Here is a 27,119-nt window from a genome sequence, read left to right on the forward strand (position 1 = left end):
AAACCTTCCGTGGTAGGCAAGGATATGGTTTGGTTGAGGTGAAATTGGGAGACTACTTTGGGTAAGAAGGAAGGAACCGTGCGAAGATGGATAGCCTCTGGAGTGATTCGGAGGAACGGATCACGGGAGGACAGTGCTTGTAGCTCTGAGATGCGGCGTGCGGAACATACAGCCAGCAAGAACACCATCTTCAAGGTCAAAAAATGGAGAGACAGGCCTCGAAGGGGCCTGAAGGCGGATCCCGCTAGAAATTCCAACACTAGGTTGAGGTTCCACAGGGGCACCGGCCACTTCAGTGGCAGGCGAATATGTTTGACTCCTTTCAGGAAACGTGAAACGTCTGGGTGTGTGGCGATGCTGTTGCCGTCACTCCGGGGACCGTAGCAGGATAGCGCTGCCACTTGAACTTTGATAGAACTGAGGGACAGACCCTTCTGAAGTCCATCTTGCAGGAAATCCAAAATGATTGGGATCTTAGCGGCATGTGGATTGGTGCCGCGAGTTTCGCACCAGGCTTCAAATACTCTCCAGATCCTTATATATGTTAGTGATGTGGAGAACTTGCGTGCTCGGAGGAGGGTATCTATTACCGGCCCCGAGTATCCTCGTTTCTTCAATCTAGCCCTCTCAAGGGCCAGACCATAAGAGAGAATTGAGCTGGGTCCTCGTGGAGGATGGGACCTTGCCGCAGCAGGTCCCTGTGTGGAGGCAGGGGTAGTGGATTCCCTGCCAGTAGTCTTCTCATGTCTGCGTACCAGGGTCTTCTTGGCCAGTCCGGTGCCACTAGAAGAACTAGGCCTCTGTGCCGCTGAATCTTGTGTATAATGGCGCCCAGCAGGGGCCATGGAGGAAAGGCATATAGCAGGATCCCCTGAGGTCATGGCTGTACCAGGGCATCGATCCCCTGGGATAGAAGATCCTGCCTGCGGCTGAAATAACTGGGTACTTGAGCGTTGGACCTGTCCGCTAATAAGTCCATGCCCGGCGTCCCCCACCGATCCACAATCATCTGGAAAGCTGAGGGCGACAGCTGCCATTCCCCTGGATGTAGGCTTTCCCTGCTGAGGAAGTCTGCCGCGGCGTTGTCCTTCCCGGCAATGTGGACGGCGGATATGTCCTGGAGATTTGCTTCCGCCCAAGTCATCAGAGGGGCTATTTCTAAGGATACCTGTTGGCTTCTGGTTCCGCCCTGTCGGTTGATGTATGCCACCGTGGTGGCATTGTCTGACATCACTCTGACCGCTCTGTTGCGAAGTCTGTGGGCAAATCGCAGGCACGCTAGCCTGACTGCCCGTGCCTCTAGTCGGTTGATGTTCCACCCCGACTCTTCTCTGTTCCACCGCCCTTGGGCGGTGAGTTCTTCGCAATGTGCTCCCCATCCGTTCAGGCTGGCATCCGTAGTGAGCAGGCTCCAGGTTGGGGAGTACATTCTTGACCCCCGGCTCATGTGGCCGGGCTGCAACCACCACCGTATCTGATTCCGCACTCTGGCTGGTAGAGGTAGGTGTGTGGTGTAGTCCCGTGATCGTGGGCTCCACCGAGATAGGAGGGCGCGTTGTAATGGTCTCATATGAGCCCGCACCCATGGTACCACTTCCAGAGTGGATTCCATAAGGCCGAGGACCTGTAAGTAATCCCAAGCTGTGGGCCGGGTGGCGCTCAGCAGGGCTTTTAGACGATTCCAGAGCTTTGATTTTCTCTTGGAGGTCAAGCTGACCCTGTCTTCCTGGGTGTCGAATCGGACTCCTAGGTATTCCAGCGACTGAGAAGGCTGTAGGGAACTCTTGTTCAAGTTTACAACCCATCCTAGGCTTTCCAGAAGAGCTATAACTCTGTTGGTTGCCTGGCGGCTCTCCTCTGGTGACTTCGCCCGGATCAGCCAATCGTCCAGGTAGGGATGGACGAGGATTCCCTCCTCCCTGAGGGATGCTGCCACTACTAATATGACCTTGGTAAAGGTCCGCTGCGCGGTGGCTAACCCAAAGGGTAAAGCTCGGAACTGGAAGTGCTGGTCCAGGACCTTGAAGCGCTGATGATCCCGATGGATTGGGATATGCAGGTAGGCTTCCGACAGATCTAGGGATGTGAGAAACTCCCCTGGCTGTACTGAATTTTTGACAGACCTCAGAGTTTCCATGCGAAAGCTGGGGACCCGTAGGTATCGGTTGACTGACTTGAGGTCCATGACGGGCCGGAAAGTGCCCTCCTTCTTGGGCATGATGAAATAAATGGAATAATGCCCGGAATTCATTTCCCTTGCAGGCACTGGGATTATGGCCTTTAGGGACAGGAGCCTCCGCAAAGTGACTTCTAGGGCCATCCTCTTGATGGGCGAACAAGGAGATTCCACAAACCTGTCCGGCGGAAGCCGAAGAAAATCCAGGTAATACCCCTCTCGGATGATGGCGAGGACCCACTGATCTGAGGTAATCGCGACCCACCTGCGGTAGAAGAGGGACAGCCTGCCCCCTATGGCCGTGACCCCCGGATGGGTCGGCTGATTGTCATTGTGGGGTACGGCCGGGACCCGAACCCGAACCGGTTCCCCTCTTGTTGTGCTTAGGCCGAAAGGACTGGTTCCTGGCCTGCGAACGAGGTGCTTGGTAGCGAGACCTGTAAGGGTTGAAGCGCTGAGAGTTTCTACCTCTGGATGGTCTGGGGAAGGGGTGCTGGTTCCTCCTTGACCGGTCTTCTGGTAGACGGGGTAATGGAGAGGCGCCCCATTTATTGGCCAGTTTCTCAAGGTCACTGCCGAACAGGAGGGATCCCTCAAAGGGCATTCTCGTGAGGCGCGTCTTGGAGGAGGAGTCAGCCGACCAATTATGTAGCCAGAGCTGTCTCCTGGCCGCCACTGAGGATGACACTCCCTTGGCTGCTGTACGGACTAGGTCGGAGGCTGCATCAGTGAGGAATGAGAGAGCTGATTCCATTTCTTCTCCCGGGGTGTGGCTCCTAGCCTGTGATAAACAGGAACGTGTCACCACGGTGCAGCAGGTCGCAATCCGTAGGGACATGGCTGCTACCTCAAAGGCTTGTTTCAGAATGGTGTCCATGCGCCGGTCATGTGTATCCTTGAGGGCCGTCCCCCCCTCCCCCGGAATGGTGGTGCGCTTCACAATTGCGCTAACCATGGCGTCTATCTGGGGGCACGCCAGCTTCTCCTTGGTTGCCGGGTCTAAGGGATACATGCCAGCCAAGGCCCGACCCCCTTTGAATGAGGCCTCCGGCGTATTCCATTCCAGATCGATTAACTGCTGAGCTACTTGTAGGAGGGGAAAATGGTGAGACGTTTGGCGCAGGCCCTCCAACAGGGGGTTCATTCTCGGTTCCTCTGGGGCATCGTGGCCCGGAAGAGCCAGTTCTGACAGGCATTGAGAGATCAGGCCTGGGAGATCCCCTCTCAAGAAGAAGCGCCTCATGGTCCGATATGGTTCAAACCCCAAGGGAAGTTCTCCCTCCTCGGGGGACTCGTCGTCTTCCTCAGGGCAATCTGAATCCCCATAAGTGGGGGTTTTGGGTGGCGCATGGCCGTGCCTAGGCCTTGAGGGTCCCGGAGCCGGGTCATCCGGTATGTATGGACCCGCTCAGGGAGCAGCCTGCATTGAGACAAAGGCATGAATCCCCTTGAATAATTCCACCCAGGAGAGCGAAGCAGGATCTGGTCTGAGGGGTACCAGGTCCCTCGGGGTCCCCGGCTGCTCACTACTGCCGGCCAGGTCCGGGGTGTTCCCTGAGGAACTGGCAAGTATGCCTGGCTGTGACAGGTTCTGGCCTGGAACTCCCGGGGCCTCTTCACATTGGGCACATAGGGAGTCTGCTTCCTCGCTCTGTGTGGCTCTGAGGTTGCATGCCGAGCAGAGGCTCATGCCTGATGTTGGAGGGGCCAACTCCGCTGATGCCTGGGCTCTCTTACGCTCCATGTGCGTCTAGGAACGGACGCTTATCAGCGGGCACCTATGAACGTGCGCTTTCCACCGTGCGCCTAACAATGTGCGTCTAACCGCGTGCGCATAACAACGTGCGCCTAACAACGTACGCCTAACAACGTGCACCTTACAGCGTGCGCCTAACAACGTGCGCCTAACAAACCAGGCAGAAAAATGGCGACCTCCGTGGCGGATTGCCACCTAGGCAGACTCTGCAAAGCCTCACTTCCTCGGAGACCAAGTAAAGATGTATACCTTACCTTGTCTTCGGCGCTTCCCGGTTGCGACCCGGGCGGTCTCCGGCTGCGGGGGGAGAGGGTAAGTACCGTCACTGCCGCGCTCGAGGAAGTGCACCTGCTGCCTCTGGGCCGCACCCGAACTCGTCTCGCTTGGGGGCCAAGTCCACGCCGGGACCGAGGCTGCCTCTATGCCATGCCCAAGCCCTTCTCACTCACGGGCTAGGTCCCTGCCGCGAGCCGGCCACCGGACCGAGGCACTCACCTCCGAGGGACCACGGAAATCGCCTCGGGAAACTCAACTGGGGGAGGGACCGATTGGTATCACCGTAGGAGTGCGGGGCTCATCTTCAGGTAGGTTTCTTCTATGTATTTAGTCGTGTAGAATTTGGAAACACGCTCAGCGAGCGTGAGGGAGCTCCAAACTGCTTTGGAGACGGAAATTACTGAATTGCTACACTTCCTGTGGGGGTATATGTACCCGTGCTGACATCAGATCCGTCTCCAACTGCTAGCATGAGCACACTATATCCTACTTGTTTTCAGTCCATCTGCTACACGCTAGGAAAAATTGCTTTTGTGTCTGACACATTTCCGAATTTCTTGCAAGACAACGGTTTCTCTCCTATATGGATTATCTGGTGTATTAGTGTCTCCCTTTCTGAATAAAGCTTTTCCATATTCACTGCAAGGAAATGGTCTTTTCCCTGTTTTGGATCTCTAATGAATTATTAAGTTTTTCTGCTGAATGAACTTCTTCTCATACTAAGTATGTGCTAAGGGTCTCTCAGCGTTATAGATTGTCTGGTGTCTCAGATTTCCCTTCAAAATAAAGCTTTTCCCAAATTCACTACATGGAAAGGGTCTCTCTCCAGCATGGATACTCAGGTATTCTACAAGACATCTCTTTCTGACTAAAGCTTTTCCCACATTCAGTACATGGAAAGGGTCTCACTTCAGAGTAGATTTCTCAGGTGCTTTACAAGATTTCACTTGTAACTATAGCTTTTCCCATATTTGTTGTATGGAAAGAGCTTCTCTCCTGTGTGGCTTCTCTTGTGTATCAGATCATCTCTCCTCCTGGTAAAGCTTTTCTCACAGTCTGTGCATGGAAATGACCTCTCTCCTGTATGGGTTCTCTGATGTAAGAAAGCTAAGGAAGTTAGGGCTGTTCAGACTGAGAAGAGACAACTGAGGGGGGATATGATAGAGGTCTACAAAATCATGAAAGGATGTGAACAGGTTAATGTAAATCGGTTATTTACTCTCTCAGATAACTGATGGACTAGGGTGCACTCAATGACGTTAGCAAGTAGCTCATTTAAAACAAAGCAAAGAAAATTCTTTTTCACTCAGCACATAGTTAAGCTCTGGAATTTATTGCCAAAGGATATGGTTACAACAGTTAGTGTAATTGGGTTTAAAAGAGGTATGGATAAGTTCCTAGAGGAAAACCCATAAACTGCTATAAATTAATAAGCAATAGTAGCTTGAGATTTATTTAATGTTTGGGTATTTGCCAGGTACTTGTGATCTGTCTTGGTCACTGTTGGAAACAGGATACTGGGCTTGATGGACCCTTGGTCTGACCCAGTATGGCATATCTTATGTTCCTATGTATCAGAGCACTCGCTTTTTTAACAAAGCATTTCCCACAGTCACTGCATGTAAAGGCCTCTCTGCAGCATGAATTCTCAGGTGTTGTGTAAGTTCTGCCTTCTGAGTGAAGCTTTTCCCACTTTCATTGCATGGAAAGGGTCTATCCCCAGGAAGTATTCGTTGGTGCTGAATAAGATCTTTCTGCTGACTGAAACCTTTCATACATTACTTGCATGAGAAGTGTCTGGTGTATCAAAAGATTCTCCTTCTGAATAAAGTTTTTTCCACATTCAGTGCATGAATAATGTCTATCTCCAATGTGAATTTCTGTGTCGTGTAAGCTCCCCCTTCTTCCTGATGCTTTTCCCATACTGAAAGGCCAATGCAGTAAAGTGCACTCAGCCTAATGGACAGGTTAATCCTGAGTTGGACGCAAGTTTTGGACATGCTAGACTAACACCCGATGCAATATGGGCATTAGCGCGTCCAACATGTGTGTCCACATGAACACATAGCTAATAGTGCTCATAACGTGCAAATGCCATGTAGATGAGGCTATTAGCTATTACCTCTGATGCAAAAAATCACCGATCAACCAACACACATTTTTAATGTGACAAATTTAACATAAGCCCCAGAACAGGCGTTAAACCATACCGCAAATCAAGAACACCTGAAAAAACAAAAAACACTCCTCTCTGTGGTTCCTCCGACCTAGTATCATTGTGATACTAAGTCCTACTGCTTGCAGCGCTTAAAAATTTAGGAAACTTTCAGCACTCGATTACAAAAAAAAATTTTCTGCAGTGGGATAAGACGGACGCTTGTATTGAGTATCTGTTTCCTAACCCACGCACAGCCACTTCTCTTGAGCGCCGAATGCTTTTGAGCGCTAGGGATGCACAATTTATCACTAGTACGTCCTTTTTAACATGGCAGCTCATTATAATATAGCATCAGATGCCCAGGAGAAGTGACTGTGCACGCATTATGAAAAGGGGTGCTCAATATGGGTGCCCATTTTACCACACATCATATTGCATCAGCCTATCAGTGCATGGAAAGGGTCATTCCCCAGAATGTATTCATAGGTGTGAATAAGATCCCTCTCCTGATGGAAACTTTTCCTACATTCCTTAACATGAGAAGGGTTTCTCTCCTTTATGAATTCTCTGGTGCATCAGAAGGCTTTGCTTCCATATAAAGCGTTTCCCACATTCTCTCTGGTGTGAATTCTCAAGTGTTGTGTAAGCCCTCCTTTGTACCTGAAACGTTTCCCACAATCATTGCATGGAAAGGGGCTTTATGTGTTTGTAGGTGCTGAATAAGATTGCTTTTCTGATTGAAGCTTTTCCCACATTCAGTGCATGGAAAGGGTCTTTCCTCAGTGTTTATTCATAGGTATTGAATAAGATCTCTTTTCTTACAGAAACGTTTCCTACATTGCTTATATGAGAAGGGTTTCTCTCCTGTATGGATTCTCTGGTGTATCAGCAGTCTTTGTTTCCGGATAAAGCTTTTCCCACATTCAGTGCAAGGAAATGGTCTCTCTCCTGTATGAATTCTCAGGTGTTGTGTAAGACTTCCCTTCTGGCTGAAGCATTTCCCACATTCAGTGCATGGAAAGGGTCTTTCCCCGGTATGTATTCGTAGATGCTGAATAAGATCGCTTTTCTGACTGAAACTTTTTCTACATTCCTTGCATGAGAAGGGCTTCTCTCCTGTATGGCTTCTCTTGTGCTTCTGAAGATTTTGTTTTTTAGTATAGCTTTTCCCACATTCAGTGCATGGAAAGGATTTTGCTCTAGTGTGAATTGTCAGGTGTTGTGTCAGCCCTCCCTTTTCCCTGAAGCTTTTCCCACATTCAGCGCATGAATAAGGTTTCTCTCCAGTGTGAATTCTCAAGTGATCTGTAAGACTTCCCTTCTGACTGAAGCTTTTCCCACATTCAGTGCATGTAAAGGGTCTCTCTCCAGTGTGAATACTCAGGTGTTGTGTAAGTGCTCCCTTCTTAATGAAGCTTTTTCCACATTCAATGCATGTAAAGGGTCTCTCTCCAGTGTGAATTCTCAGGTGTTGTGTAAGCGATCCCTTCTCCCTGAAGCTTTTCCGACATTCAGTGCATGTAAAGGGTCTCTCTCCAGTGTGAATTCTCAGGTGTTTTGTAAGTCCTTCCTTGTCCCTGAAGCTTTTCCCACAATAAGTGCATGTAAAGGGTCTCTCTCCAGTGTGAATACTCAGGTGTTGTGTAAGTGCGCCCTTCTTAAAGAAGCTTTTTCCACATTCAGTGCATGTAAAAGGTCTCTCTCCAGTGTGAATTCTCAGGTGTTCTGTAAGTGCTCCCTTTTTCCTGAAACCTTTCCCACATTCAGTGCATGGAAATGGCTTTTCTTCTGTGTGGTTTTTCTTAGACATTACCAGGTCTGTTTTATGAAGGAAGCATTTCCCAACACCACCATGAAGAAGTGGTCTAGCATGGTTAGTGTGGATTCTCTGGTGTACTGAGGCAGAGTTCTTCTGACTGAAGCTCTTGTCACAGTCTGTACATGTATGCGTTCTCTCTCCTCCATGAAATCCATCTTGTGACTTTAGAATTCTCTGATCCATGTAGAAGTTTCCACATTCATTATACACAGACTGTTGTTCTATTGTCTGGTTTCTCTGATGCTCCATAGTGTGGGGATCATTGGTACTTTGCTGACAGGGAGTCACATTCTCAGTGGAGTCTCCTGCTGGGTTTCTCAGTCCTTCCTCTGGTTTATACTGAGTCCAGCAGTTTTTTCTCCAGTCACAACATGGGCAGGTTCCCCCTCCATCTTTCTCAGATATAGTTTTAGTCACTCCCTCAGGATGTGCCTCCCTGTGTCTTATCTCAGACTCATCAATCCCTGGATAAGAAAATAAAGGCAAGATATTACCTAATATGAGGGAGACTCACAGTGACAATGCCACAAACAGGTCTGTTGCTCAAGACCTTCCCAATATTCAGAAATATCTGCATATACATGGCCTAAGAAGACGTCTCATTTGCATAGTTTGCTTACCATCAACATCAGACCTGTTTGCAGTCCTTAAGAAACCCCAGTCTTAAAGCTTGTGGTGTTATAGCAGTTACATCCCCTCTTGTCTGTGCATTTTAGTAATGATCCAATGTTTAGCAAGGTGTTAAAGAACACTTCCCCCTTGCCTCACAAATTTGCTACATTTTTTGAGCGTGTAAATAAACATTTCTATAAAGCTGAGCCAATTGATATAGTGTATCTGGATTTCTAGAAAGCATTTATTTGATAAAGTCCCTCTTGAGAGACTTCTTAGGAAATTAGAAAGTCATGGAATAGGTGGCATTGTCCTATTGTGGATTGCCAGCTGGTTAAAAGACAGAAAACAGAGGGTAGGGCTAAATGGTAAATTTTCCCAATGGAAAAACATGAATAGTTGTGTGGGGAATAGTGGAGTGCCCCGGGGATCTGTTCTGGAACCGATGCTTTTTAATATATTTATAAATGACCTGGAAATGGGAACAACAAGTAAGGTGATCCAATTTGCGGATGACACAAGAGGATTGTGAGAAATTGAAAGAGATATCCAAATATAAAGAAGGAGCAGAGAAAGCACTCCAATGAATACAATATCAAATCCACAAGGAGTGCAGAGAAATTATTGGTCCAAACGTTTTTTTCATCAGAAACAAAGTACAGTTTATTGAAACTTCAATATGGCAACTCCATTGCTCCAAAGCAGTGGGGGACCCTGAAAGAATTATTTACTTCTACTGCTTTGGAGCAATGGAGTTGCCATATTGAAGTTTCAATAAACTGTACTTTGTTTCTGATGAAAAAAACATTTGGACCAATAATTTCTCTGCACTCCTTGTGGATTTGAGAAATTGAAAGAGGACATTGCAAAACTGGGAGACTGGGCGTGCAAATGGCAAATGAAATTTAATGTAGTGAAGTCAAAGTGATGCACTTAGGGAAGAGTAATGGAGAAATTACTTACCTGATAATTTCATTTTCCTTAGCCTGCCAATATTATCTTCAAAAGCAACTGTGGACAGACTAACAAAAAACTTGATTTTAACAGTCAACCATTACTGTACTCTACCAACATGAAACACTTACCAATAATCCCTAGGAACCCATAACCCCACAGGAGGACTTTTGACACAATCATTCGGCAGCTGAGGGCTGGAAGCTGTCTACACTAAAGAAAACAAAACTATCAGGTAAGTAATTTCTCCATTTCCTAGCGTGTAGACAAATGGACTCAGGACCAGTGGGATGTACCAAAGCTACTCCTGAACAGGATGGGAGGCTGCCTGCAGTCCAGTCAACACCACATGTGCAAAGTCTGCATCCTCCCGAGCCTGCACATCCAGACGATAAAACCTGGAAAAGTTATGTAAGGAGGACCACATTGAGGCTCGGCCGATATTGATGGGAGACAAAAATCTAACCTCCGCCCATGACACTGTCTGATCCCTAGTGGAATAAGCCCTAACCTGAATAGGCAATGGATTTTCAGCATCCACATACGCAGCCGTGACCATCTCCTTAATCCTGTGAGCTACTGTAGCCTGCGAAGCTGGTTCACCCTGCTTCCTTCCACCATGAAGGACAAACAGGCGATCCATCTTTCGGAAGGTTTCAGAAACTTCCAGATACCGCACGATAAGTCACTTGACATCCTAGGAACCCAAGAGTCAATACTCCTCTGTGTCCCTGCCCTTATCCCGAGACGGCAAGGAAATGGACTGATCCAAACGAAACTCTGAGGCCACCTTACGTAAGAAAGATGGAACACTACCATAGCTGTAATGCCCCTGGAGTCACCTGAAGGAACACTCCCGCCAGCCTTGCCACCTCCGCAACAAGGTTTGCCTTTAATGGTGCCGGCCTATATCAACTATTAGCAATTGTTATAGATTTACAGATAACTCTGTCAAGCCCACCCATCCGGACCCTTCCCCATACGTTGAACCCTAGTAATAATTTAATATTTCTCATTTCAGACACCACCAAGCCCTGGGGAGGAGGAAATGGAGGATTTCTGTGAGGGATATCCTCCACCACCACCACCTCCACAGCACCCATTCCTCCAGTCCCACGGTCCATGGAGGCCGAGGAGGTTATCGTCGTTGACACGGACGACCAGCTCGCACCAGAGGCAGCAGCAGTGGGTCGCCAGTTCCTAGAGGCTGGTGCAGCACCTGGGGAGGGGCCATGGGAGCAGGGCAGGCTCTCTCCCATGGAAGCATTGCCTAAATGCTGTGCTGGCTCTCCAGGTCCAACTGACCCACGGGCATCTTGCAGGGCCTGCGGCATGGCCAGCATGAAATGATTGAGCTGCTGCAAGCCATGGCAGCACCTCAATCGCTGATGAACAGGTCCCAGGCCCAACCAAGCTGGCCACCGTCTCCCCATCTGTGACAATGCTCCTCCTCAGCCCCCATGGACCCGTCCCTTCCTCTTCATTCCTGCCCCTTCTGTAAATACTTATTTTTTTTAATTTTATTTTTTCATGTAAATAGTTTTTAATAAGAAAAATTATAATTTGGATAAAACCTGTTGGTGGTTGTCCTGTGTACCAAGCATTTGAGGGAGGTGGGACTCAATTGGTTGAGGGAAGATGATGTTAGAGGTGCTGGAGGTGGTAGTGGTGGGTATGGGGAGATGGATGATGATATCAGGGGAGAGGCATGACATTGATGGGTGGAGAAGGGGGAGGGCGACAGCAATGATACGATATGATCCGATATGTTTTATATTTGCGTGGCTTAAAAATCATGTTTAATGTCGGTGACTAATTTCCTGGAATAGTTCAGGGCCAGGATCCCCACCTTTGTCAAAACAAGAGCCCATAAATAAGAAACAGAATTGATTGCTTTCACTGGACAAATATTTTTATTTGGCTAATAGTCATGGGTGGTTCCGAGACTGCAAAGCAGTGGCCACATCTTGGTCAGTGCTGATCAGATCATTCATCAACTTGGAATGAGTAGCCACTGCCCCTGTGATCTCAGTGCTCATTTGCTTGAGTTCTTGGTGCATTAACTCATTGTGTCGCTTCTGTCATGACATTTTTTTTTGGACACGAAGTTCTCGCTTAGCCCATCAATGCCAAATAACGCCTCTTCCAGGTCACGTGCCACTGTTGCCTCGCCTTGGCTGGTGCTGCAGATGCCTCAACCAGGGTTGGTGCCCTAGATATCTAATGTCCCTGGGTTTGAGATATAACTTCGACCAGGTTTAGTGTGATGGGACCCTGAGCACCACCATCCTGTACTTGTTCGTTGGGGGACTCCTCGGTGGTCATCGGGAAGACAAAGTCCGACATGGGAATGGATTCATTCTCTTCCTCCGCGACATTTGCCTCATTACTGTTGACTCCATCAGTGGAGAACGATGAAGAAAGATAAATTGAAGCTTTTTATATAGTTCTCAACTGTTGCGCTCCCAAGAGCCCTAAAGTAAAACGTGCAATGCAAACAAGATGGCACTTTCAAAATGCATACTTTCACTTGCTCCTGTGTGCGTGTTGTTCAGTGCAGCCACACCGGCCTCGACCTCTGGGCGCACGGTACACGAACAAGCTCTTCGAGGGGGTTCAAAACAATATCACATGGTGACCCCCCACCAGTCCTCTTTGCTGCCACCTCAATTTTGGCAGCCTTTTCTTTTACTTCCATTCTAGTGTCGCGCCACCGGTGCTAGATCTGTTTGACCTCCCTGGGCGTTGCTGACAGGGAACTGACATCCAGCGCAATCCTCTCCCAAATCCATCTCTTTGTAGAGGAAGAAGCCTTCGCAGTTCTCGCAGACTGCGTGGCACAGTAGCTCCTTCTCGTTGTCCGTAAAGCGAGCATCATGAGTTCGCTTCTCGGACAGTTGTCTACCGCTAATGCCTGCCTGCTCTTGTGGATCTCCAGCCTCTCTCTCCACCTGAGAAATGGTTAGTTTTGCCGCCATGACAATTGGTGTCTGAATGATAAAAAATAAAAACAGCGCATACGTCAGTCATTAATACACGATACAAATAAATTGAAGATAACATGTCAGAATATCAACTGTGCAGTGAAATAACTTTCTACAAATAAGTTATGGAAGAAGGGAAAAGCTGGCTGGAAGAAAGAAGCAGGGCACACAGACAGCATGAACATACGGGAAAAAATGAAATTAATGAAAGGAGAATAATACAGGCCACATGGTTAGTATTAACAGACACTGGTACATGCAGTTAATGGTCAGAACAAAGAAGCAGGCCACATGGACAGCATGAACATATGAGAAAAAATGCAGTTAATTAAAGGAGCAGGACTTGCCGACCGACTAGAGGCCCATAATGGGCGGCCACGCAGGGCCACCAAGTATAAATGGAGGTTCCTGCTTCTTTCCTGGACATCCATAACTCCGAGCGTCCATTGCGGGCCTGTGCCAGACCGTTTGAGCTATAAGACTGCCCGGGGAAAGGGTGACCATGACTGCGTCTCTTACCTGTCAAAATTTAAGGGATGACAATGTTGATCTTCCTATTGCAGAAATATGCAAGGAAGCAGTTCACATCAGTCTGTATATAATACAGACCCAATTTGAACTGAATAAAAAAATACAATCTTACTCCGAGCATCGATTTATATACCTTCCATGCAGGATTATGACGCACAGCATGATGTCTTGTTGGGGGAGCTATGAGAGAGAGCTATGATAAATAGAAAATGTAAATGGATAAATTGTGTCTTATTTGAATACTGTATAGCGCGTCTAAGAAAGCGGGTTGTGTGCACGTTAAAAGAGTGGGCATTAAAAACGTATGCACTTTTTTACCGTGCCGGTATTGTATCGGCCTGTTAGTCAGCTGATTAATAACAGTTTATGGAACTTGTCAAAGTATTTTTTAAACCCAGCTACATTCCCTGCCTTAATCACATTCTCTGGCAATGAATTCAGAGCTTAATAGAGTGTTGGTTAAAAAATATTTTTTTTCTGATTTGTTTTAAATGTGCTACTTGCTGAGTGTCCCTAGTTCTTTTATTATCCGAAAGAGTAATAACTGATTCACATTTATTCGTTCAAGTCCTCTCATGATTTTCTAGACCTCTATCATATCCTCCCCTCCGCTGTCTTTTCTCCAAACTGAACAGCCCTAACCTCTTCAGCCTTTCTTCGTATGGGAGCCGTTCCATCCCCTTTATCATTATGGTCTCGCTTCTCTGTACGTTGTCCTGTGCAACTATATCTTTCTTGAGATGCGGCAACCAGAACTGTACATAGTACTCAAGATGCGGTCTCACCATGGAGGGATACAGAGGCATTATGACATCCTCCTTTTTATTCACCATTCCCTTTCTAATAATTCCTAACTTTCTGTTTGAATCCTGTAGCAGTAGTGCTGCTAATTGCCAAGACTTTAACCCTAGCTATTAGGCTACTGCTCATAAGTTTCAAACTTGTGAATTCAATGTCTTTTTGTTTCTGTTAACCAAGGCTTTATTTCTGAAGGAATGATCTTGAACAGTGTTATGCTACCTTTTTTTCAGGACCTGAGGAAATGCAGCAGAGCTGATGGTGTTCTACGGGTTGAGCACTACTGGAGACTGGTGATGGAAAATATAATAGGATTGCTTTTCGTAAGTCTAACAAGCTTGGCTAAGTATGTATTCAGAAAGAAGGCTTCAGTGTCCTACCACCGACCCTACACATCATGTGACTACAAAACAAGTATGGGAAAGGAGGAGGTAAACAACAGATGTACAGGATCTGTGGTGAGGACCTTAAAGTCACAACAAAAAGCACACTGTAGTATTTCTCACTCTGGGCTTTTTGTCTTTCATCATGTTTATTATACAATAACATAACAAAAACAATTTTAGTAAGTTGTAATTGGAAGATTTGTGGACCCTTGTTGCTGTGGTAAGGTTGGCTCAATGTTAGTGTTCATGGTAGTTGTGGGGGAAGATCCCAAGAGGGACCACTGGTCAGGCTCAGAGTATGGAGACAGACACACACTAGTTCTTTTATTAAACAGTATATCGAACCACCAGAGGTGGCAGTAGTGAGCTAGAAGTGCCCAGCTGGGCTGTAGTCCCTCAGGCACTGGAACAGTGATCCTGGATAATTGAGCTGTAGAGAAACTGAATATAGTGAGTAGGCAGGGTATGCAGAGTTCAGGAACAGAACCTTGATGGTAACACTCACACAATAGTCTCTTAGAAGCAGCAAAGAAGCTGGAATGAAGTAGGCCCTCGAGGAGCGAGTACCTGGTTCCAGGGAATGCACTGAGAGAGCGATGGTAACTCACTGGTGTTGTAGGCAGCGATGACTTCCTGGCAGAAGTGGTATTCAGTAGCAAGTCCGGGAACGTGGGCCCTCGAGGAGCGAGTACCAGTTCCAGACTGTGATCTGAAAAGCAAAGTAAAAGCGAGGCCCCCGATGAGCGGGTACCCCTGGTAAGTCCGAGGAGGCAGAGTAGCAAGGTATGCGGAGAGCGAATCCCATCCGCCGATACCTGGAGGAAAGACCTTGCTAACTTGAATCATTAGCAATTTCAGAGACCTTAAATATCCGGTGAGGATGACGTCACCTCAGGGGGATGCCCCTGAGGTTCGCGCCACTGCTGGTACTTGAGTTGGGGCCACGCCGAGCGCGCCCTTAGGCTGCTGGGAAACATGGTGGACTGCAGCGTCCAGCCGGTCCGGGGACGCCGGAGGGGAACGGCAAGATGACGCCGCGGCAGCCAAACTTCCAACAGGCAAAGAGGGAGTCGCCAAAGAGGTAAGGTGGGCGTAGTGGAGACGTCGGGCAGCGACGGTCGCAACACTGAACTATGGGGAAGGCCCCGCAGGTCCTTGCCAATAGCTGGCGGAGCTACGCAGGGGAGAGATGAGTCTGGAGCTTTACCGATACCAACACCTTTCCTCTTGGTTTGAGTCCTCAGGTTCCGGGGGCCAGCAGGTTTTAGGCGGGAGTCTCTTAAGAAGCCATGGCAGAATAGGTCCAGAGTCAGGCTAGGGTCAGTGGCAAAAGGCAGACAAGAATAGACAGTGTCCAGGCTAGAGTCAAATCCAGAATTCAGTCTAAGGGCAGGGGTACGGAGCAAGAAGCAAGTTGACCTAAGGAATGGCCTCTGCTATTAATTGCATCAGTAGCATGGGATCTTCTTAGTCTTTGGGTACTTGCGGCCTGGTTTGGCCTCTGTTGGAAAGAGGATGCTGGACTTGATGGACCCTTGGTCTGACCCAGCATGGCAACTTCTTATGTTCTTAAGGACTGACACAGCAGGGCAGGGAGGAAGGCAATAGCAGGATAAGACTAGACTGGGGAGACGAGCCAGGCTGGGAACATGAACACAGGAAGAAGCAGCAATTCACACTACACGGGAATGCAGGTGACCCGCTGTTGAGGTGTGGCAGAGATGTCGGAAAAGGCCCTTTTATAGGGCTACAGAATGACAACATCATGAGGCACCGCAAAGGGTGTGCGCGCACACGTGCCCAGGGGGACGTGCCAGTGGTGGTGGTTCTGGCGGCATCTTGCCACACTTGGGAAGGTTGGTAGTGTTTACCACAGAGGTGGGTCCAGGGCATCTGGCCGCATGGGGATGAGTGCTGAAGCTCACAGGGCCTACCCGCGAGCCACAAAACATAACAGAGTCTTCAGATCCGGTCAGTCACATAAACCATTTAGAGGTCAATATTTTAAGAAGGCACTTAAATGGTTAGGTTTAACCAGTGATATTAAAAGCCGGGGGGGGGGGGGATACCTGGAAGGAGCAGAGTTAGCCACACTCTGATAGGGCTATCTTAAAGTTAGCCGCTAACTTTAAGATAGCTGGGTGTATTCAGTGGCATGACTGTGCTGTTGAATATACCCTGTTAGTTAGCCAGATATGTTTAACCAGCTAACTAGCTGAGCCACTCAGTGGCTGAATACTGGCCTTGAAATTCCATTTTTCTTTTGTGTTTCTGCCCCTCCTTCCCTCCCCTTGTCCCTCCCCACCCTCTCTCAACAATATCAGCTTGCAACTCCTCTCAACGTAGCCAAATTTATAAACAGATAGTCATAGATGGCATTTGTTCCTTACGCCTTCCTGACTATAATGACACTGTTCCATCCCTTCCCTACAACCCATCCCACCCCCACCCATAAATTAATAGGAACATCGACCTCTAATGACTCAACACTTAATAAACTATAGAAGCTGAAACATTTAATAGCCAGCTTCTAGGGCAAGTTTAGACCCCCTGAATATGTTTTTGACAAACATGTAAAAATGACCTCTGTCTCACAAATGTAATGCGAGTAGCCAAATTTTCCATCTGTATCAAACGGTGGAGCTGATTGCACCAGTGCCAGAAGAAAAGTCTGTCCGAGCCCTTCCGAACAAGTAGAATAGACTCCTTCCCTAATAAAATGGCTTTCCTCACAAACAGTTTATCTTCCTTATTGCAAGATTGTAATTGTAAGGAAGCAGTGTCAAAAAGGACCAGGTTAATGTCACTGGGCACATTATGACCACAACTTGACTCAAAAAACCCCACCAGTTCCAAAAACGTTTTATTTGGGGTAATAATCCCAAAATACATGTAGGAAAGATGCCGGGGCAGGTGTCAATAGCTATTAAGTGGGCCTTATGAGCCCTCAGAGGAGCAATGTAAGCCCTATGCAAGAATTTAAAAAACATCTCTCTCAGGTATTCTTTCCCCGTGACGCCTCTTATCCTTGTAAAACAACCCAATAAGGTGTTCGCCGACAGTGTAAATCAGGGGTGGGCAATTCCAGTCCTCGAGGGCCACAAACCAGTCTGGTTTTCAGGATATCCCTAATGAATATGCAAGAGAGAGATTTGCATGCACTCTGCCTCAGTTGTATGCAAATCTATGTCATGCATATTCATTAGGATATCCTAAAACCTCGACAGGTTTGTGGCCCTCGAGGACTGGAATTGCCCACCCCTGGTGTAAATGGTAGTTCTCGGTTCCATGCTAGAGCCAAGTCACTACAAGAATTAGACATGTCTGCTGTTTGGAAAACATTTCGAACGGAAACCATTTCCATTTCTTCCACCAACAATAATTAATCTATTTTACTGAACAGATAAGAATCAAACTGAGTGCATTTTATAACTCCTTTATAGTGTCTCAATTGTAAATAAGCAAAGTAGTCAGCATGATTGAAGGCATAACGATCCTTCAGTTGTGGCAAATTCAATATCCTAAAAACTATCACATGAGGAAACAAATCACTGTGCAAAATATTTAGTTTTATTCATAGAAATGACGGCAGAAAAAGGCCAATCGGCCCATCCAGTCTGCCCAGCAAGCTCCCACACTTATTTTCCCATACTTATCTGTTTCACCAACCACCAACTTCAGGGCCCTTGTTGGTAACTGTTTGATTCAAGTTTCCTGCCATCCCCTGTCATTGATGCAGAGAGTAATGTTGGAGTTGCATCAAAGGTGAGCATAAGACTTAATGGTTAAGGGTATTAACCGCCGCATCAAGCAAGTTAGCCCGATGCTTGTTTACCCAGACTACACAGATCATTGCCTTATTGGATGTTGTCTGAATGTAAATCCTCTTTTCCACATTCCCCCCTGCCATTGAAGCAGAGAGCAACGCTGTATATGTATTCAAGGTGATGTATCAGGCTTAATTGATTTAGGGTAGTAACTGCCATAATAAGCAAGCTACCCCCACGCTTATTTGTTTACCCAGATTGTGAAGTTTTATTTATTTATTTGTTTGTTTGTTTGTTTGTTTGTTATTTTATTATACCGAGTTTCATGATAGGAATCACATCAACCCGGTTTACAATTAACAATGTGAGTAAAGGCAGAGAGTAACAAAGTAAAGAACATTTCCCAATACAAGAACAAATATAGTATGAAACTTAACAAATATTATAACAATATTTTGGATGTGAGAAAGTTACAAAAAACATGGAAAAATAACTTGGATATGAAAGGGGAGGAATTGTAGAACGACTATAAGCATTTTAACCAGCTGTATCAATTAATAAATATGTATAATATTATAAAATGTAGATGTGTAGCAAAATGATTAGATAAGATATTGTTGTGAAGTATAATAAAATGTTGCTGTGACTGCGTGTGAAGTTAGTGGGATTTTTTTTTTTTTTTTACAGTTCCTTGTTGGTGGTTTACCACCAACAAGTTCAGTCCTTGTTGGTGGTTTTCTGAATGACATACACAATTTTATACATATAAACAATACATTTTAAAACACATCCCCCGTTTTTTCACACACACCCATACATTCACACCATTCATTCAATTTCCAACAAATTAGGATCCTATCTGTTTTGCCTGAATCAGGCTTCCTCAGGGAATATACCAACAATTATTTTTACATCAAAAAGGACTTTACATGTTTCTCTTAAACACATTCTCCATTAATTATGTCAATTCCCCTTCTTCTCAGTGCTTATTCATTCCAACTTCTAACTTCTCTTCTACTTCCTTCACACCGGGATCACTAATCTCTCCCCTTATTCTTCTTGTGTTATTCTCTGTAAACACTCGGTTTTTTACAATCACCTGCTTCTGTTTCACCAGCAATATTTCTTTGCTGTTATTTCCACTCCTCCTATTTCCTGGCCGTTTGTTGTGTTTGTGGCATTTGTGGACCCTTGGTCGTATTGGAGATGACTCCTCCCATGGGGAGGAGCCCCGTGGGGAACCAATACGATTTGGCTAGACTCTAAGAGACGGACACAGCGCAAGTAAGACTTTATTATACAGCAGTACTGGAGATGGCACTGCCCGGAGGGCAGACTGTGCTGGTGTTCAAGAAATGCTTCAGTCTTAGAATGTCTTTGGAAGCAGCGTAGCAGCATTTTCACTCGGAAGTCGGAGGCTGGGTGTAGATCCTGCAGAGCAGGCAGGCTGCTAATCAAGATGTATATCCAGAAGGCTAGAAGCGTAGCAGTACTCACAGCGTGGTAGAGATGATAGGCTCTTGCCGGTGAATGAGCGGTGAGAGACCCGGAGTAATGAAGTAAATTACCCAGAGCTAGATAGGCCTCGAGACACGAGTACCTACAAATACTGAGGGTTAACTGCAGAGGAGCTGAAGGTTTCTTCTGTAGAGATGGATGAGCGACCCAGGTCCGTGGTGCAGGATACCCAGAGCTGGATGGGCCCTCGAGGAGTGAGTACCCACAAATACTGAGGGTTCCTGGAAGAAATAGCAAAGAGGACCCCAGAGGAGCAGGTATCTAGTTAGGTAGTGCAGGAAGCGAGAGGCCCCCGTGAAGCAGGTACGCAGAGCTTCCACAGTCAGAGAAGTAAACCCCGAAGGGCGAGGTAGGATCTAAGCGGGAGCTTAGAAGCGGTCAGAGTAGCGAACTGAAACAGAGAACGGGATGTTAAACTCTGGGTGGCTTTCAGTCAGCAGTTGGTGGGATTGGTTCCTCTTACTAGTTACATTTGGCAGCCTAAACACACGTGGGGCAATGGGGTGGAGGGCCTTTTACCACCATCTATGCTCCATATTTTGAAACTTTGGCATGGCAAACGGCACTTGTTGGTGGGACCTTGTGAGTATTTTTGGAGCACTTACCTTTACGCCAATAAGAAATTTCCTGCGGGTTACACTAATCCGGTGTTCCAAAGGTGGAAGCGGTTGGGCATAGCTCGGTGGGGCGTCTTGTGGCGGGGGTCGGGTTTAATCCCTTTCCCAGAGCTACAAGAGCAGTTCCATCTCCCTGGAGTGGATGTGCTGGCATATATGCAATTGAGGCATTTCGCTCATACTCACTCCATAGGGAATTCACTAGGGCGTGGTAAATCAGCATTTGAGGAACTGTGTCTGAAAGCTGATCAGGGAATCAAATTATTATCACAAGTATACTCGCTATTGGGATCGGTTCCATTTGGACGAACTAGTCAGATGCAGGCTTGGGAAAGGGATCTTCAGTGTTCCTTAACTCAAAAGGAATGGGAAACCATTTTTGGTCAACTGGGGAGGGGCTTGATTGCCGTTTCTATGATTGAAAATGCCTATAAATTGCTTTATCGTTGGCATTACAGCCCGGCACATCTCCACCGGGTTAAAGCGACAGTATCGGATCTCTGCTGGAGGGGCTGTGCACAAAAGGGGGACTATTTTCATATGTGGTGGGGTTGTCGGAGAATTCGGGGATTCTGGAAGGGAATGGAGGGATGGCTTGGTATTCTTTTTAAGATGCGTGTCACACTCACTCCAGGTCAAGCATTATTGGGTCAAACTTTACCACAGGTGGGGATGCAGGGTAACCGGTTGGTTGCCTTTATCCTTACGGCAGCTCGCCTTCATATAGCCCAGACATGGAAGGATAGTGATCCACCTACTATGGGAGGAGTGTATACTAGGATGCATAAAATTTATATGTTGGCGGATATTACAGCTCGACGCCATAAAACTTATGGGAAGTTTCTCTATATTTGGCGGCCATACCGGGATTGGCTTACGCATGAATAGCGTTTACCTGGGAGAGTATCTGCTAGGATTTTCTCCTGGGATGGACGTTTTTCTCTGGTGTATTGTGGAGATGTGTTAGGTTGGGGTAGGAAATGGGGAGGGGGGTTGGTTTTTTATGGTTCATATGTCTTTACAATTGGATCTTAGAGATTTAAGGGTTAATCAGTGATCTGGTGGGAAGCTGCATCACAACTGGTTAGAATGACATTGTAAGCTAGGGCTTTGTGTTTACTACGTTGGAGCACCTTCACTGAATGTTGAAGTGGAGATGTTATGCTATGTGTTCTTTTGCATTCCTTGCTTATGAGGAGTATTTTTTGCTTTGATGTTTTATGCTTATGTATGAGCTGCTCTTTGTTTTGTATATCGTTTTCTAAGGATCTAATAAAGCTTGAAATAACAAAAAAAAAAAAAGAGTAGCGAACTGAAGTCCTTGTTAACTCGCTGTTCTGTAGCGAAGCGTAGGTTCAAATACTTGGTGGTGCTGACGTCATGCGGTGGGGCCGCCCCTGAGGTTCCCACCATGACGTGTGTAAAGGCGTGGGTGGCGCGTGCATGCACCCTAGGAGCCCCAAGGAACATGACGGATGGGAGCTCCGAGAAGCGCGGCAGGCCGCAGCGGAGACAGCCATTCTTCCAATAGCGGGGGAAAGAGGTAAGAGAGAGGTGAGGCAGAGCAGTCGCAGCCGTCTGCAACCGACAGCTGCAACACCGTTATACCCAATATTTTACATTCTTCCTTTATTTCCCACGTGTCTTTTTCACAAATTTCAGATTTCACTTTTATTTCAAAAATCCATTTTATCTTATACAACCGTTCGACTTAAGACGCCGCTCCCTTTCTGAAAAATGCCGCACCTGCCAGTTATTAAGTCAGATTTGATCATGTTGTGATCACTATTCCCAAGTGGCTTTTGTAAAGTAATCAATAAACAGTTCATCATAGACTCTAACGCCATACGCAATATCCTTTCTAGCGCTCACAGCCACAGTATGTTTCTACTCACTCTGAGAATTCATCAGGGTAAAAGGGTTCACATGTTCAGCATATTGTTAAAAATGTGATTGGAAAGATCCCAAGCACTTGATCATCTGTGCATCTACTTATAAGATCCAGGGCACGAGTCCATAAGCCCCTCTTCCCTTCCCCTGAAGTTTTCATAATTAAACATCTCAGTCATGATCAGCAGCTTCCCCCTCCCTCAGGAACAATCACACAAGGTGAGAGAAGATGGGGAGAGCAAGGAGTGACAGCAGTGAGGCTGGTGGGCCACACTGAAACCATCTGCAGGCTGGATTGTGACACGAGGACCTTGTGTCTGATAAGTCTGCTCTCTTCCTCTCCCCCTCATCCATTTTATGCTTACTCTGTTTCCTTCATTCTTTATATTTCCTGCTCCTTTCCCCTATTCCTGCTCCTTTCCCCTATTTCCTGCTCCTTTCCCCTATTCTTATGACTGTCCCCTGTCCCATTTATTCCCCCAACATCCTCCTATATTTCTCCCTTTATCCTTAACTTTCTCTCTTCCCATTGTTTTCTCTCCTTCACAACTAAATTATTCCTGTTCCTCTTTTTCTCTCCTTCCCTTTACCCTTTCTGCTGTCCTCTATCAAACCCTGCTCTTCCCTTTTATTCCCTGCTGCCCTCTCATACATTGCCTTCAATCTTTCCTCCTACCTCCCTGCATTTCTCCTATTCCTCTCCTATTCATTCACTCTTCTCCTCTACCATGGTTCTCACCCATCTTTCTTTCCCTCCTCCTTTAGCCCCCATCACTCAAACTCCTACACATCGCCTTCCTCCACATATTTTAGCCCTTTCTACCTTTCTCTTGTGACTTTATCATTTCCAGTTTAAGCCTCTTCTTTCTTTCTGCCCCACCCTCTTAGTCTCTCTCTTTCTGGCCAAGATGTCATTCATTCCTCTTTCTCAAGGTTTTATGTTGGAAAATATCACAGAAAAGACCTGGATTATAGTGAGCTGCAATACAGCAGCTTTCATTCAATTTATAATCAAATAATATTCTGTTCTTCCCCCTCCCAAAAATATTTTTCTGAGGAGGTTGATGATGTCAGCGAAGCATGCGGCTGCCTGAACTGGGGCTCCTGATCGAGCCGGTCAGAATCTCGCTAATTCGTAGCCATCCAGGGCGAATTCTGCACGCAAACAGCACCTCCAGACAGCTAAAAAGCACTAGATGTCATGTCGGAAAAAAGTACCCAACTTTCGTAAGCTTTCCTATCAAAAACTTGAACGAGAAGAATGGGCTGAAAAATTCAAAATGGCGGACGCGCCCGGAGCGGAGCTGACCGAGGAGCAGATATTTACTTCGGATGCTGATATCTCCTCAAGGGGTGAGTTTAAGACCTGGTTTAGTGAACTTAGACACGACATTAAAACCTACAAGACTGAAGTTATGGAATTGGTGGGGGAACTGCGGGAGGAGTTGAGCGATATGGGTTGCCGTATTTTCGAACATGAGACACTCACAGAGGCCCAGACAGAAAAATTGAAAGTGCTTACCAAAGAAAATAAAGTTATGTCGCTCGAACTTCAGCAATTATCCTTAAAACTGAAGACCTCGAGAATAGGCACCGCAGGATAAATCTGCGATTTCGAGGGATTCCTGAGATGCCAGAGTATGCTGACTGTGTACAGGTGATATCTCAACTCTGTACTGATATCCTACACAAGGGGAATGGCGACACAGAGGCCTGTTCTGTTTCCCAATGACAGGTGAAAATTGAGCGGGCGCACATGGCGCTGGGGCCCAGGCTAGCAAATAAACCCAAAGACATCATAGCGTGTGTCAAAGAATTTGCTGAAAAGGAGAGAGTTTACGCTGTGGCGCGCAAACAGGTGAAAATTCAAATGGAGGGCCATGAAGTTCAGATTTATGCTGATATCTCTCCCACAACACTCAAAAAGCGACAGGAGATGAAACCAGTCACTTCTTTCATGGGTAAAGAGGAAATTCACTACCGCTGGATATTTCCGTTCGGGATTGACTTTACCATAAAGGGGAAGTCATATCGGGTGAAGACCGGACAAGAAGCGGCGGGAATTCTTAAGGAAGCTGGATACAACATCCCCGATTTGCAACCTCATACTTCACCCACCTCTCTGCATAAGGAAGAAACACGATGGCAGAGAATGGGAAAGGGAGGGAAGAGACTCCGCCGGACCCCAGAACCAGAGATTTCTACTGCGGCACCTACTTGATTGAAAAACTGCCAGATCTGTTGAACAATAATTCTATGAATCAACAGTAAAGACTGGATGGTTACAATAAATATCTGCTTTACACTAGACGATTCTACTGGGAAGGACGTCGGGCGCAACGCTGCATCATGCCTCCTGGTATAATACATAAGGACCTACTGTTAGCTAAGGTCCCAATGGGGGGGGGGGGGGGAGGGAGAAGCGGGGGATTATATTTTCTTTATCTTTTTGTGGACATTTGTTCATCAGGACTTGAGCAAATACACTCGGAGTCTGTGGAACAGAGTGGGAGAGTGTTTATGATGAGGATTACTGCCTTGCTGATTATTTTTCGTTTGAGGACCATCATATTCCTTTTAGAATAGATGGCGTCTTTTAAGTTACTGTCCTTGAATGTTAAAGGATTGAACTCACCCAGTAAACGTAAATTTTCACTTAAAGATCTTCACAGAGCTAATGTTGCAATTGCCTTTGTACAGGAGACATATTTAAAGAGGCAATTTGGTTTTAGAAAAAACCACAGCACTGAAACCCTCCTACTCAACCTTTCCAATACAATTCTAAGAGGTCTTGACAACAAAAAAGGATATTTACTGATTCTTCTAGACCTCTCCGCAGCCTTCGATACGGTGGACCACAATTTGCTTATTTCTAGTCTGGAAACCATCGGTCTCTCTGAAAAAACCCTAAGTTGGTTTTCTTCCTTCCTGAAAAAATAGATTTTTCAGAGTCTCTTACAACAACTCTTCTTCAAATGCCATCCCCCTCAATACTGGTGTACCACAAGGATCAGCTCTCTCTCCCATTCTGTTTAACATTTACCTTATTCCGCTATGCCATCTCCTATCCAAACTTGATATTACCTATTACATGTACGCCGATGATATTCAAATTCTCATTCCAATTTCCTCCTCCATTGAAGATTCTATGTCCAGTGCTGCATCACTCCTTGATTCAATCAGAAACATGTTACTACAGCTCAAATTATGCTTAAACATGAACAAAACCGAATGCATTCTAATCGCCAGAAATAATGTCAGATCAAAACTTATCCCACCTTTCCAATTTGACAATACCACCATCCAACTCAAAGACAACGTTAAGGACTTGGGCTTCTGGATTGATAGCGATCTAAACTATAAAATACACATCTCTTCAAAAATAAAAGAAGGATTTCACAAATTACATGTAATCAAACACCTAAAACCTCTGCTTCACCCCCATGATTTCAAAACCGCCCTTCAAACCCTAATCTTCTCTGGTCTGGACTATTGCAATTCTCTACTAATTGGCTTACCTAAATCATCCCTAAGACCCTTGCAACTTCTTCAGAATGCTGCTGCCAGAGTCCTGACGGGTAAAAGAAAATTTGATCATATCTCACCCGTACTCAAGCAATTACAATGGCTCTCAATTGAACAAAGAATCGAATTTAAGATCCTCTCAACTTTACAGAAAGCAATATACAAAGCAGACTACACCGCACTTGATGACATCATTCATATCCAGTACTCTCCACGCACAACAAGATCAACTAGTAAACTACAGCTAGTGATTCCATCACTCCCTCATGCTAAACTCTCGTCCACCAGAAACAGAGTCATTTCTATCATCGGCCCAAAACTATGGAACTCCTTACCTCAGTTCCTCACCTCCCAAGAAAACCCAAAATCTTTTAAGAAAGAACTAAAAGCCTGGCTCCTCTGCCAATCTCATACTAACAGCCTGCACAACAATCTCAAAACTTAATCCCACAGCTTCCCATATTTTGTCATTTATTCCCCCCTCTGTCTAATCTCCCTGTTTCCTACAGATATCTAAGTCTATTTTTTCATTATACTTGAACTCAGTCTATTTAATGTACCTATCCTTTGGTACATCTTATCTGCTATGCTCAATGTGTTTATCCTTTGGGATATCTTGCCCTGTTCTTATGTTTGACATGAGAGTTCTCAGATTGTTAATTGTTGTTTTCTCTTCAATGTCTTCAATTAGTTTTATGTAACATGTTGTTATAATCTGTAAACCGGAGTGAAGGCTACTCTGCTCTACCTCGGTATATAAAAAATGCTAAATAAAAATAAAAAATAAAAAATAAATAAAAAAAAAAAAGAGGCGTTTTGAGCATCTTATGCGCTCAGATTACTACCCAACTCAGTATTGATCTGCCTGCACTAAATCAGCCCGCTATACTGGAGTAGAGATTTTGTTTCAAAAGGACTTTGCTTTGAGTTACTTAGTTGCTACCCGGATCCCATGGGGAGATATATCCTGTTATTTATTTATTTAGAATTTTTATATAACCGACATTCCTATAAAGAATACAGATCACACCGGTTTACATTGGAACAAAACTTTCGCTGGGAGGGGATACATTAAACAATGAACATTAGCTAATTATAACATTCAAAAACCTTTGGAAACAAGGAACCATAACAAACCGAGAGTAGTTTCAACACGGAAATTAATACAAAACTGAGGATAAATAAAAATAAAATAAATAAAATGAAATAAATATAAATACTAGATTTAAAACTAGGATGGATCCTGGGGGGACTGTGAAGAGATAGTTCAGTGTGCCCATTAACTGTTGGCCTTGGGCCTTGGTCCATGTTCTAGGGCCTATGTCAAAGAGAACTTGGGTTTTTAGGGAAAG

The 27,119-nt window shown here is 45.9% G+C and overlaps 1 protein-coding gene across 1 annotated transcript in view; it reads right to left on the bottom strand.

The window, feature by feature from the left end:
• Positions 1–5,665: 5,665 nt before the first annotated feature.
• LOC115083813 (gastrula zinc finger protein XlCGF57.1-like) overlaps positions 5,666–27,119 on the bottom strand; it is a 34,797-nt gene continuing 13,343 nt past the window's right edge. Inside the window, exon 3 of the mRNA XM_029587835.1 lies at positions 5,666–8,649. Coding sequence (XP_029443695.1) covers positions 7,157–8,649 — 1,493 coding nt within the window. The 3' untranslated portion in view covers positions 5,666–7,156. The remainder of the gene's footprint in view (positions 8,650–27,119) is intronic.

The sequence above is a fragment of the Rhinatrema bivittatum genome, chromosome 2 (assembly GCF_901001135.1).
Source record: "Rhinatrema bivittatum chromosome 2, aRhiBiv1.1, whole genome shotgun sequence".
Classification (NCBI taxonomy): domain Eukaryota; kingdom Metazoa; phylum Chordata; class Amphibia; order Gymnophiona; family Rhinatrematidae; genus Rhinatrema; species Rhinatrema bivittatum.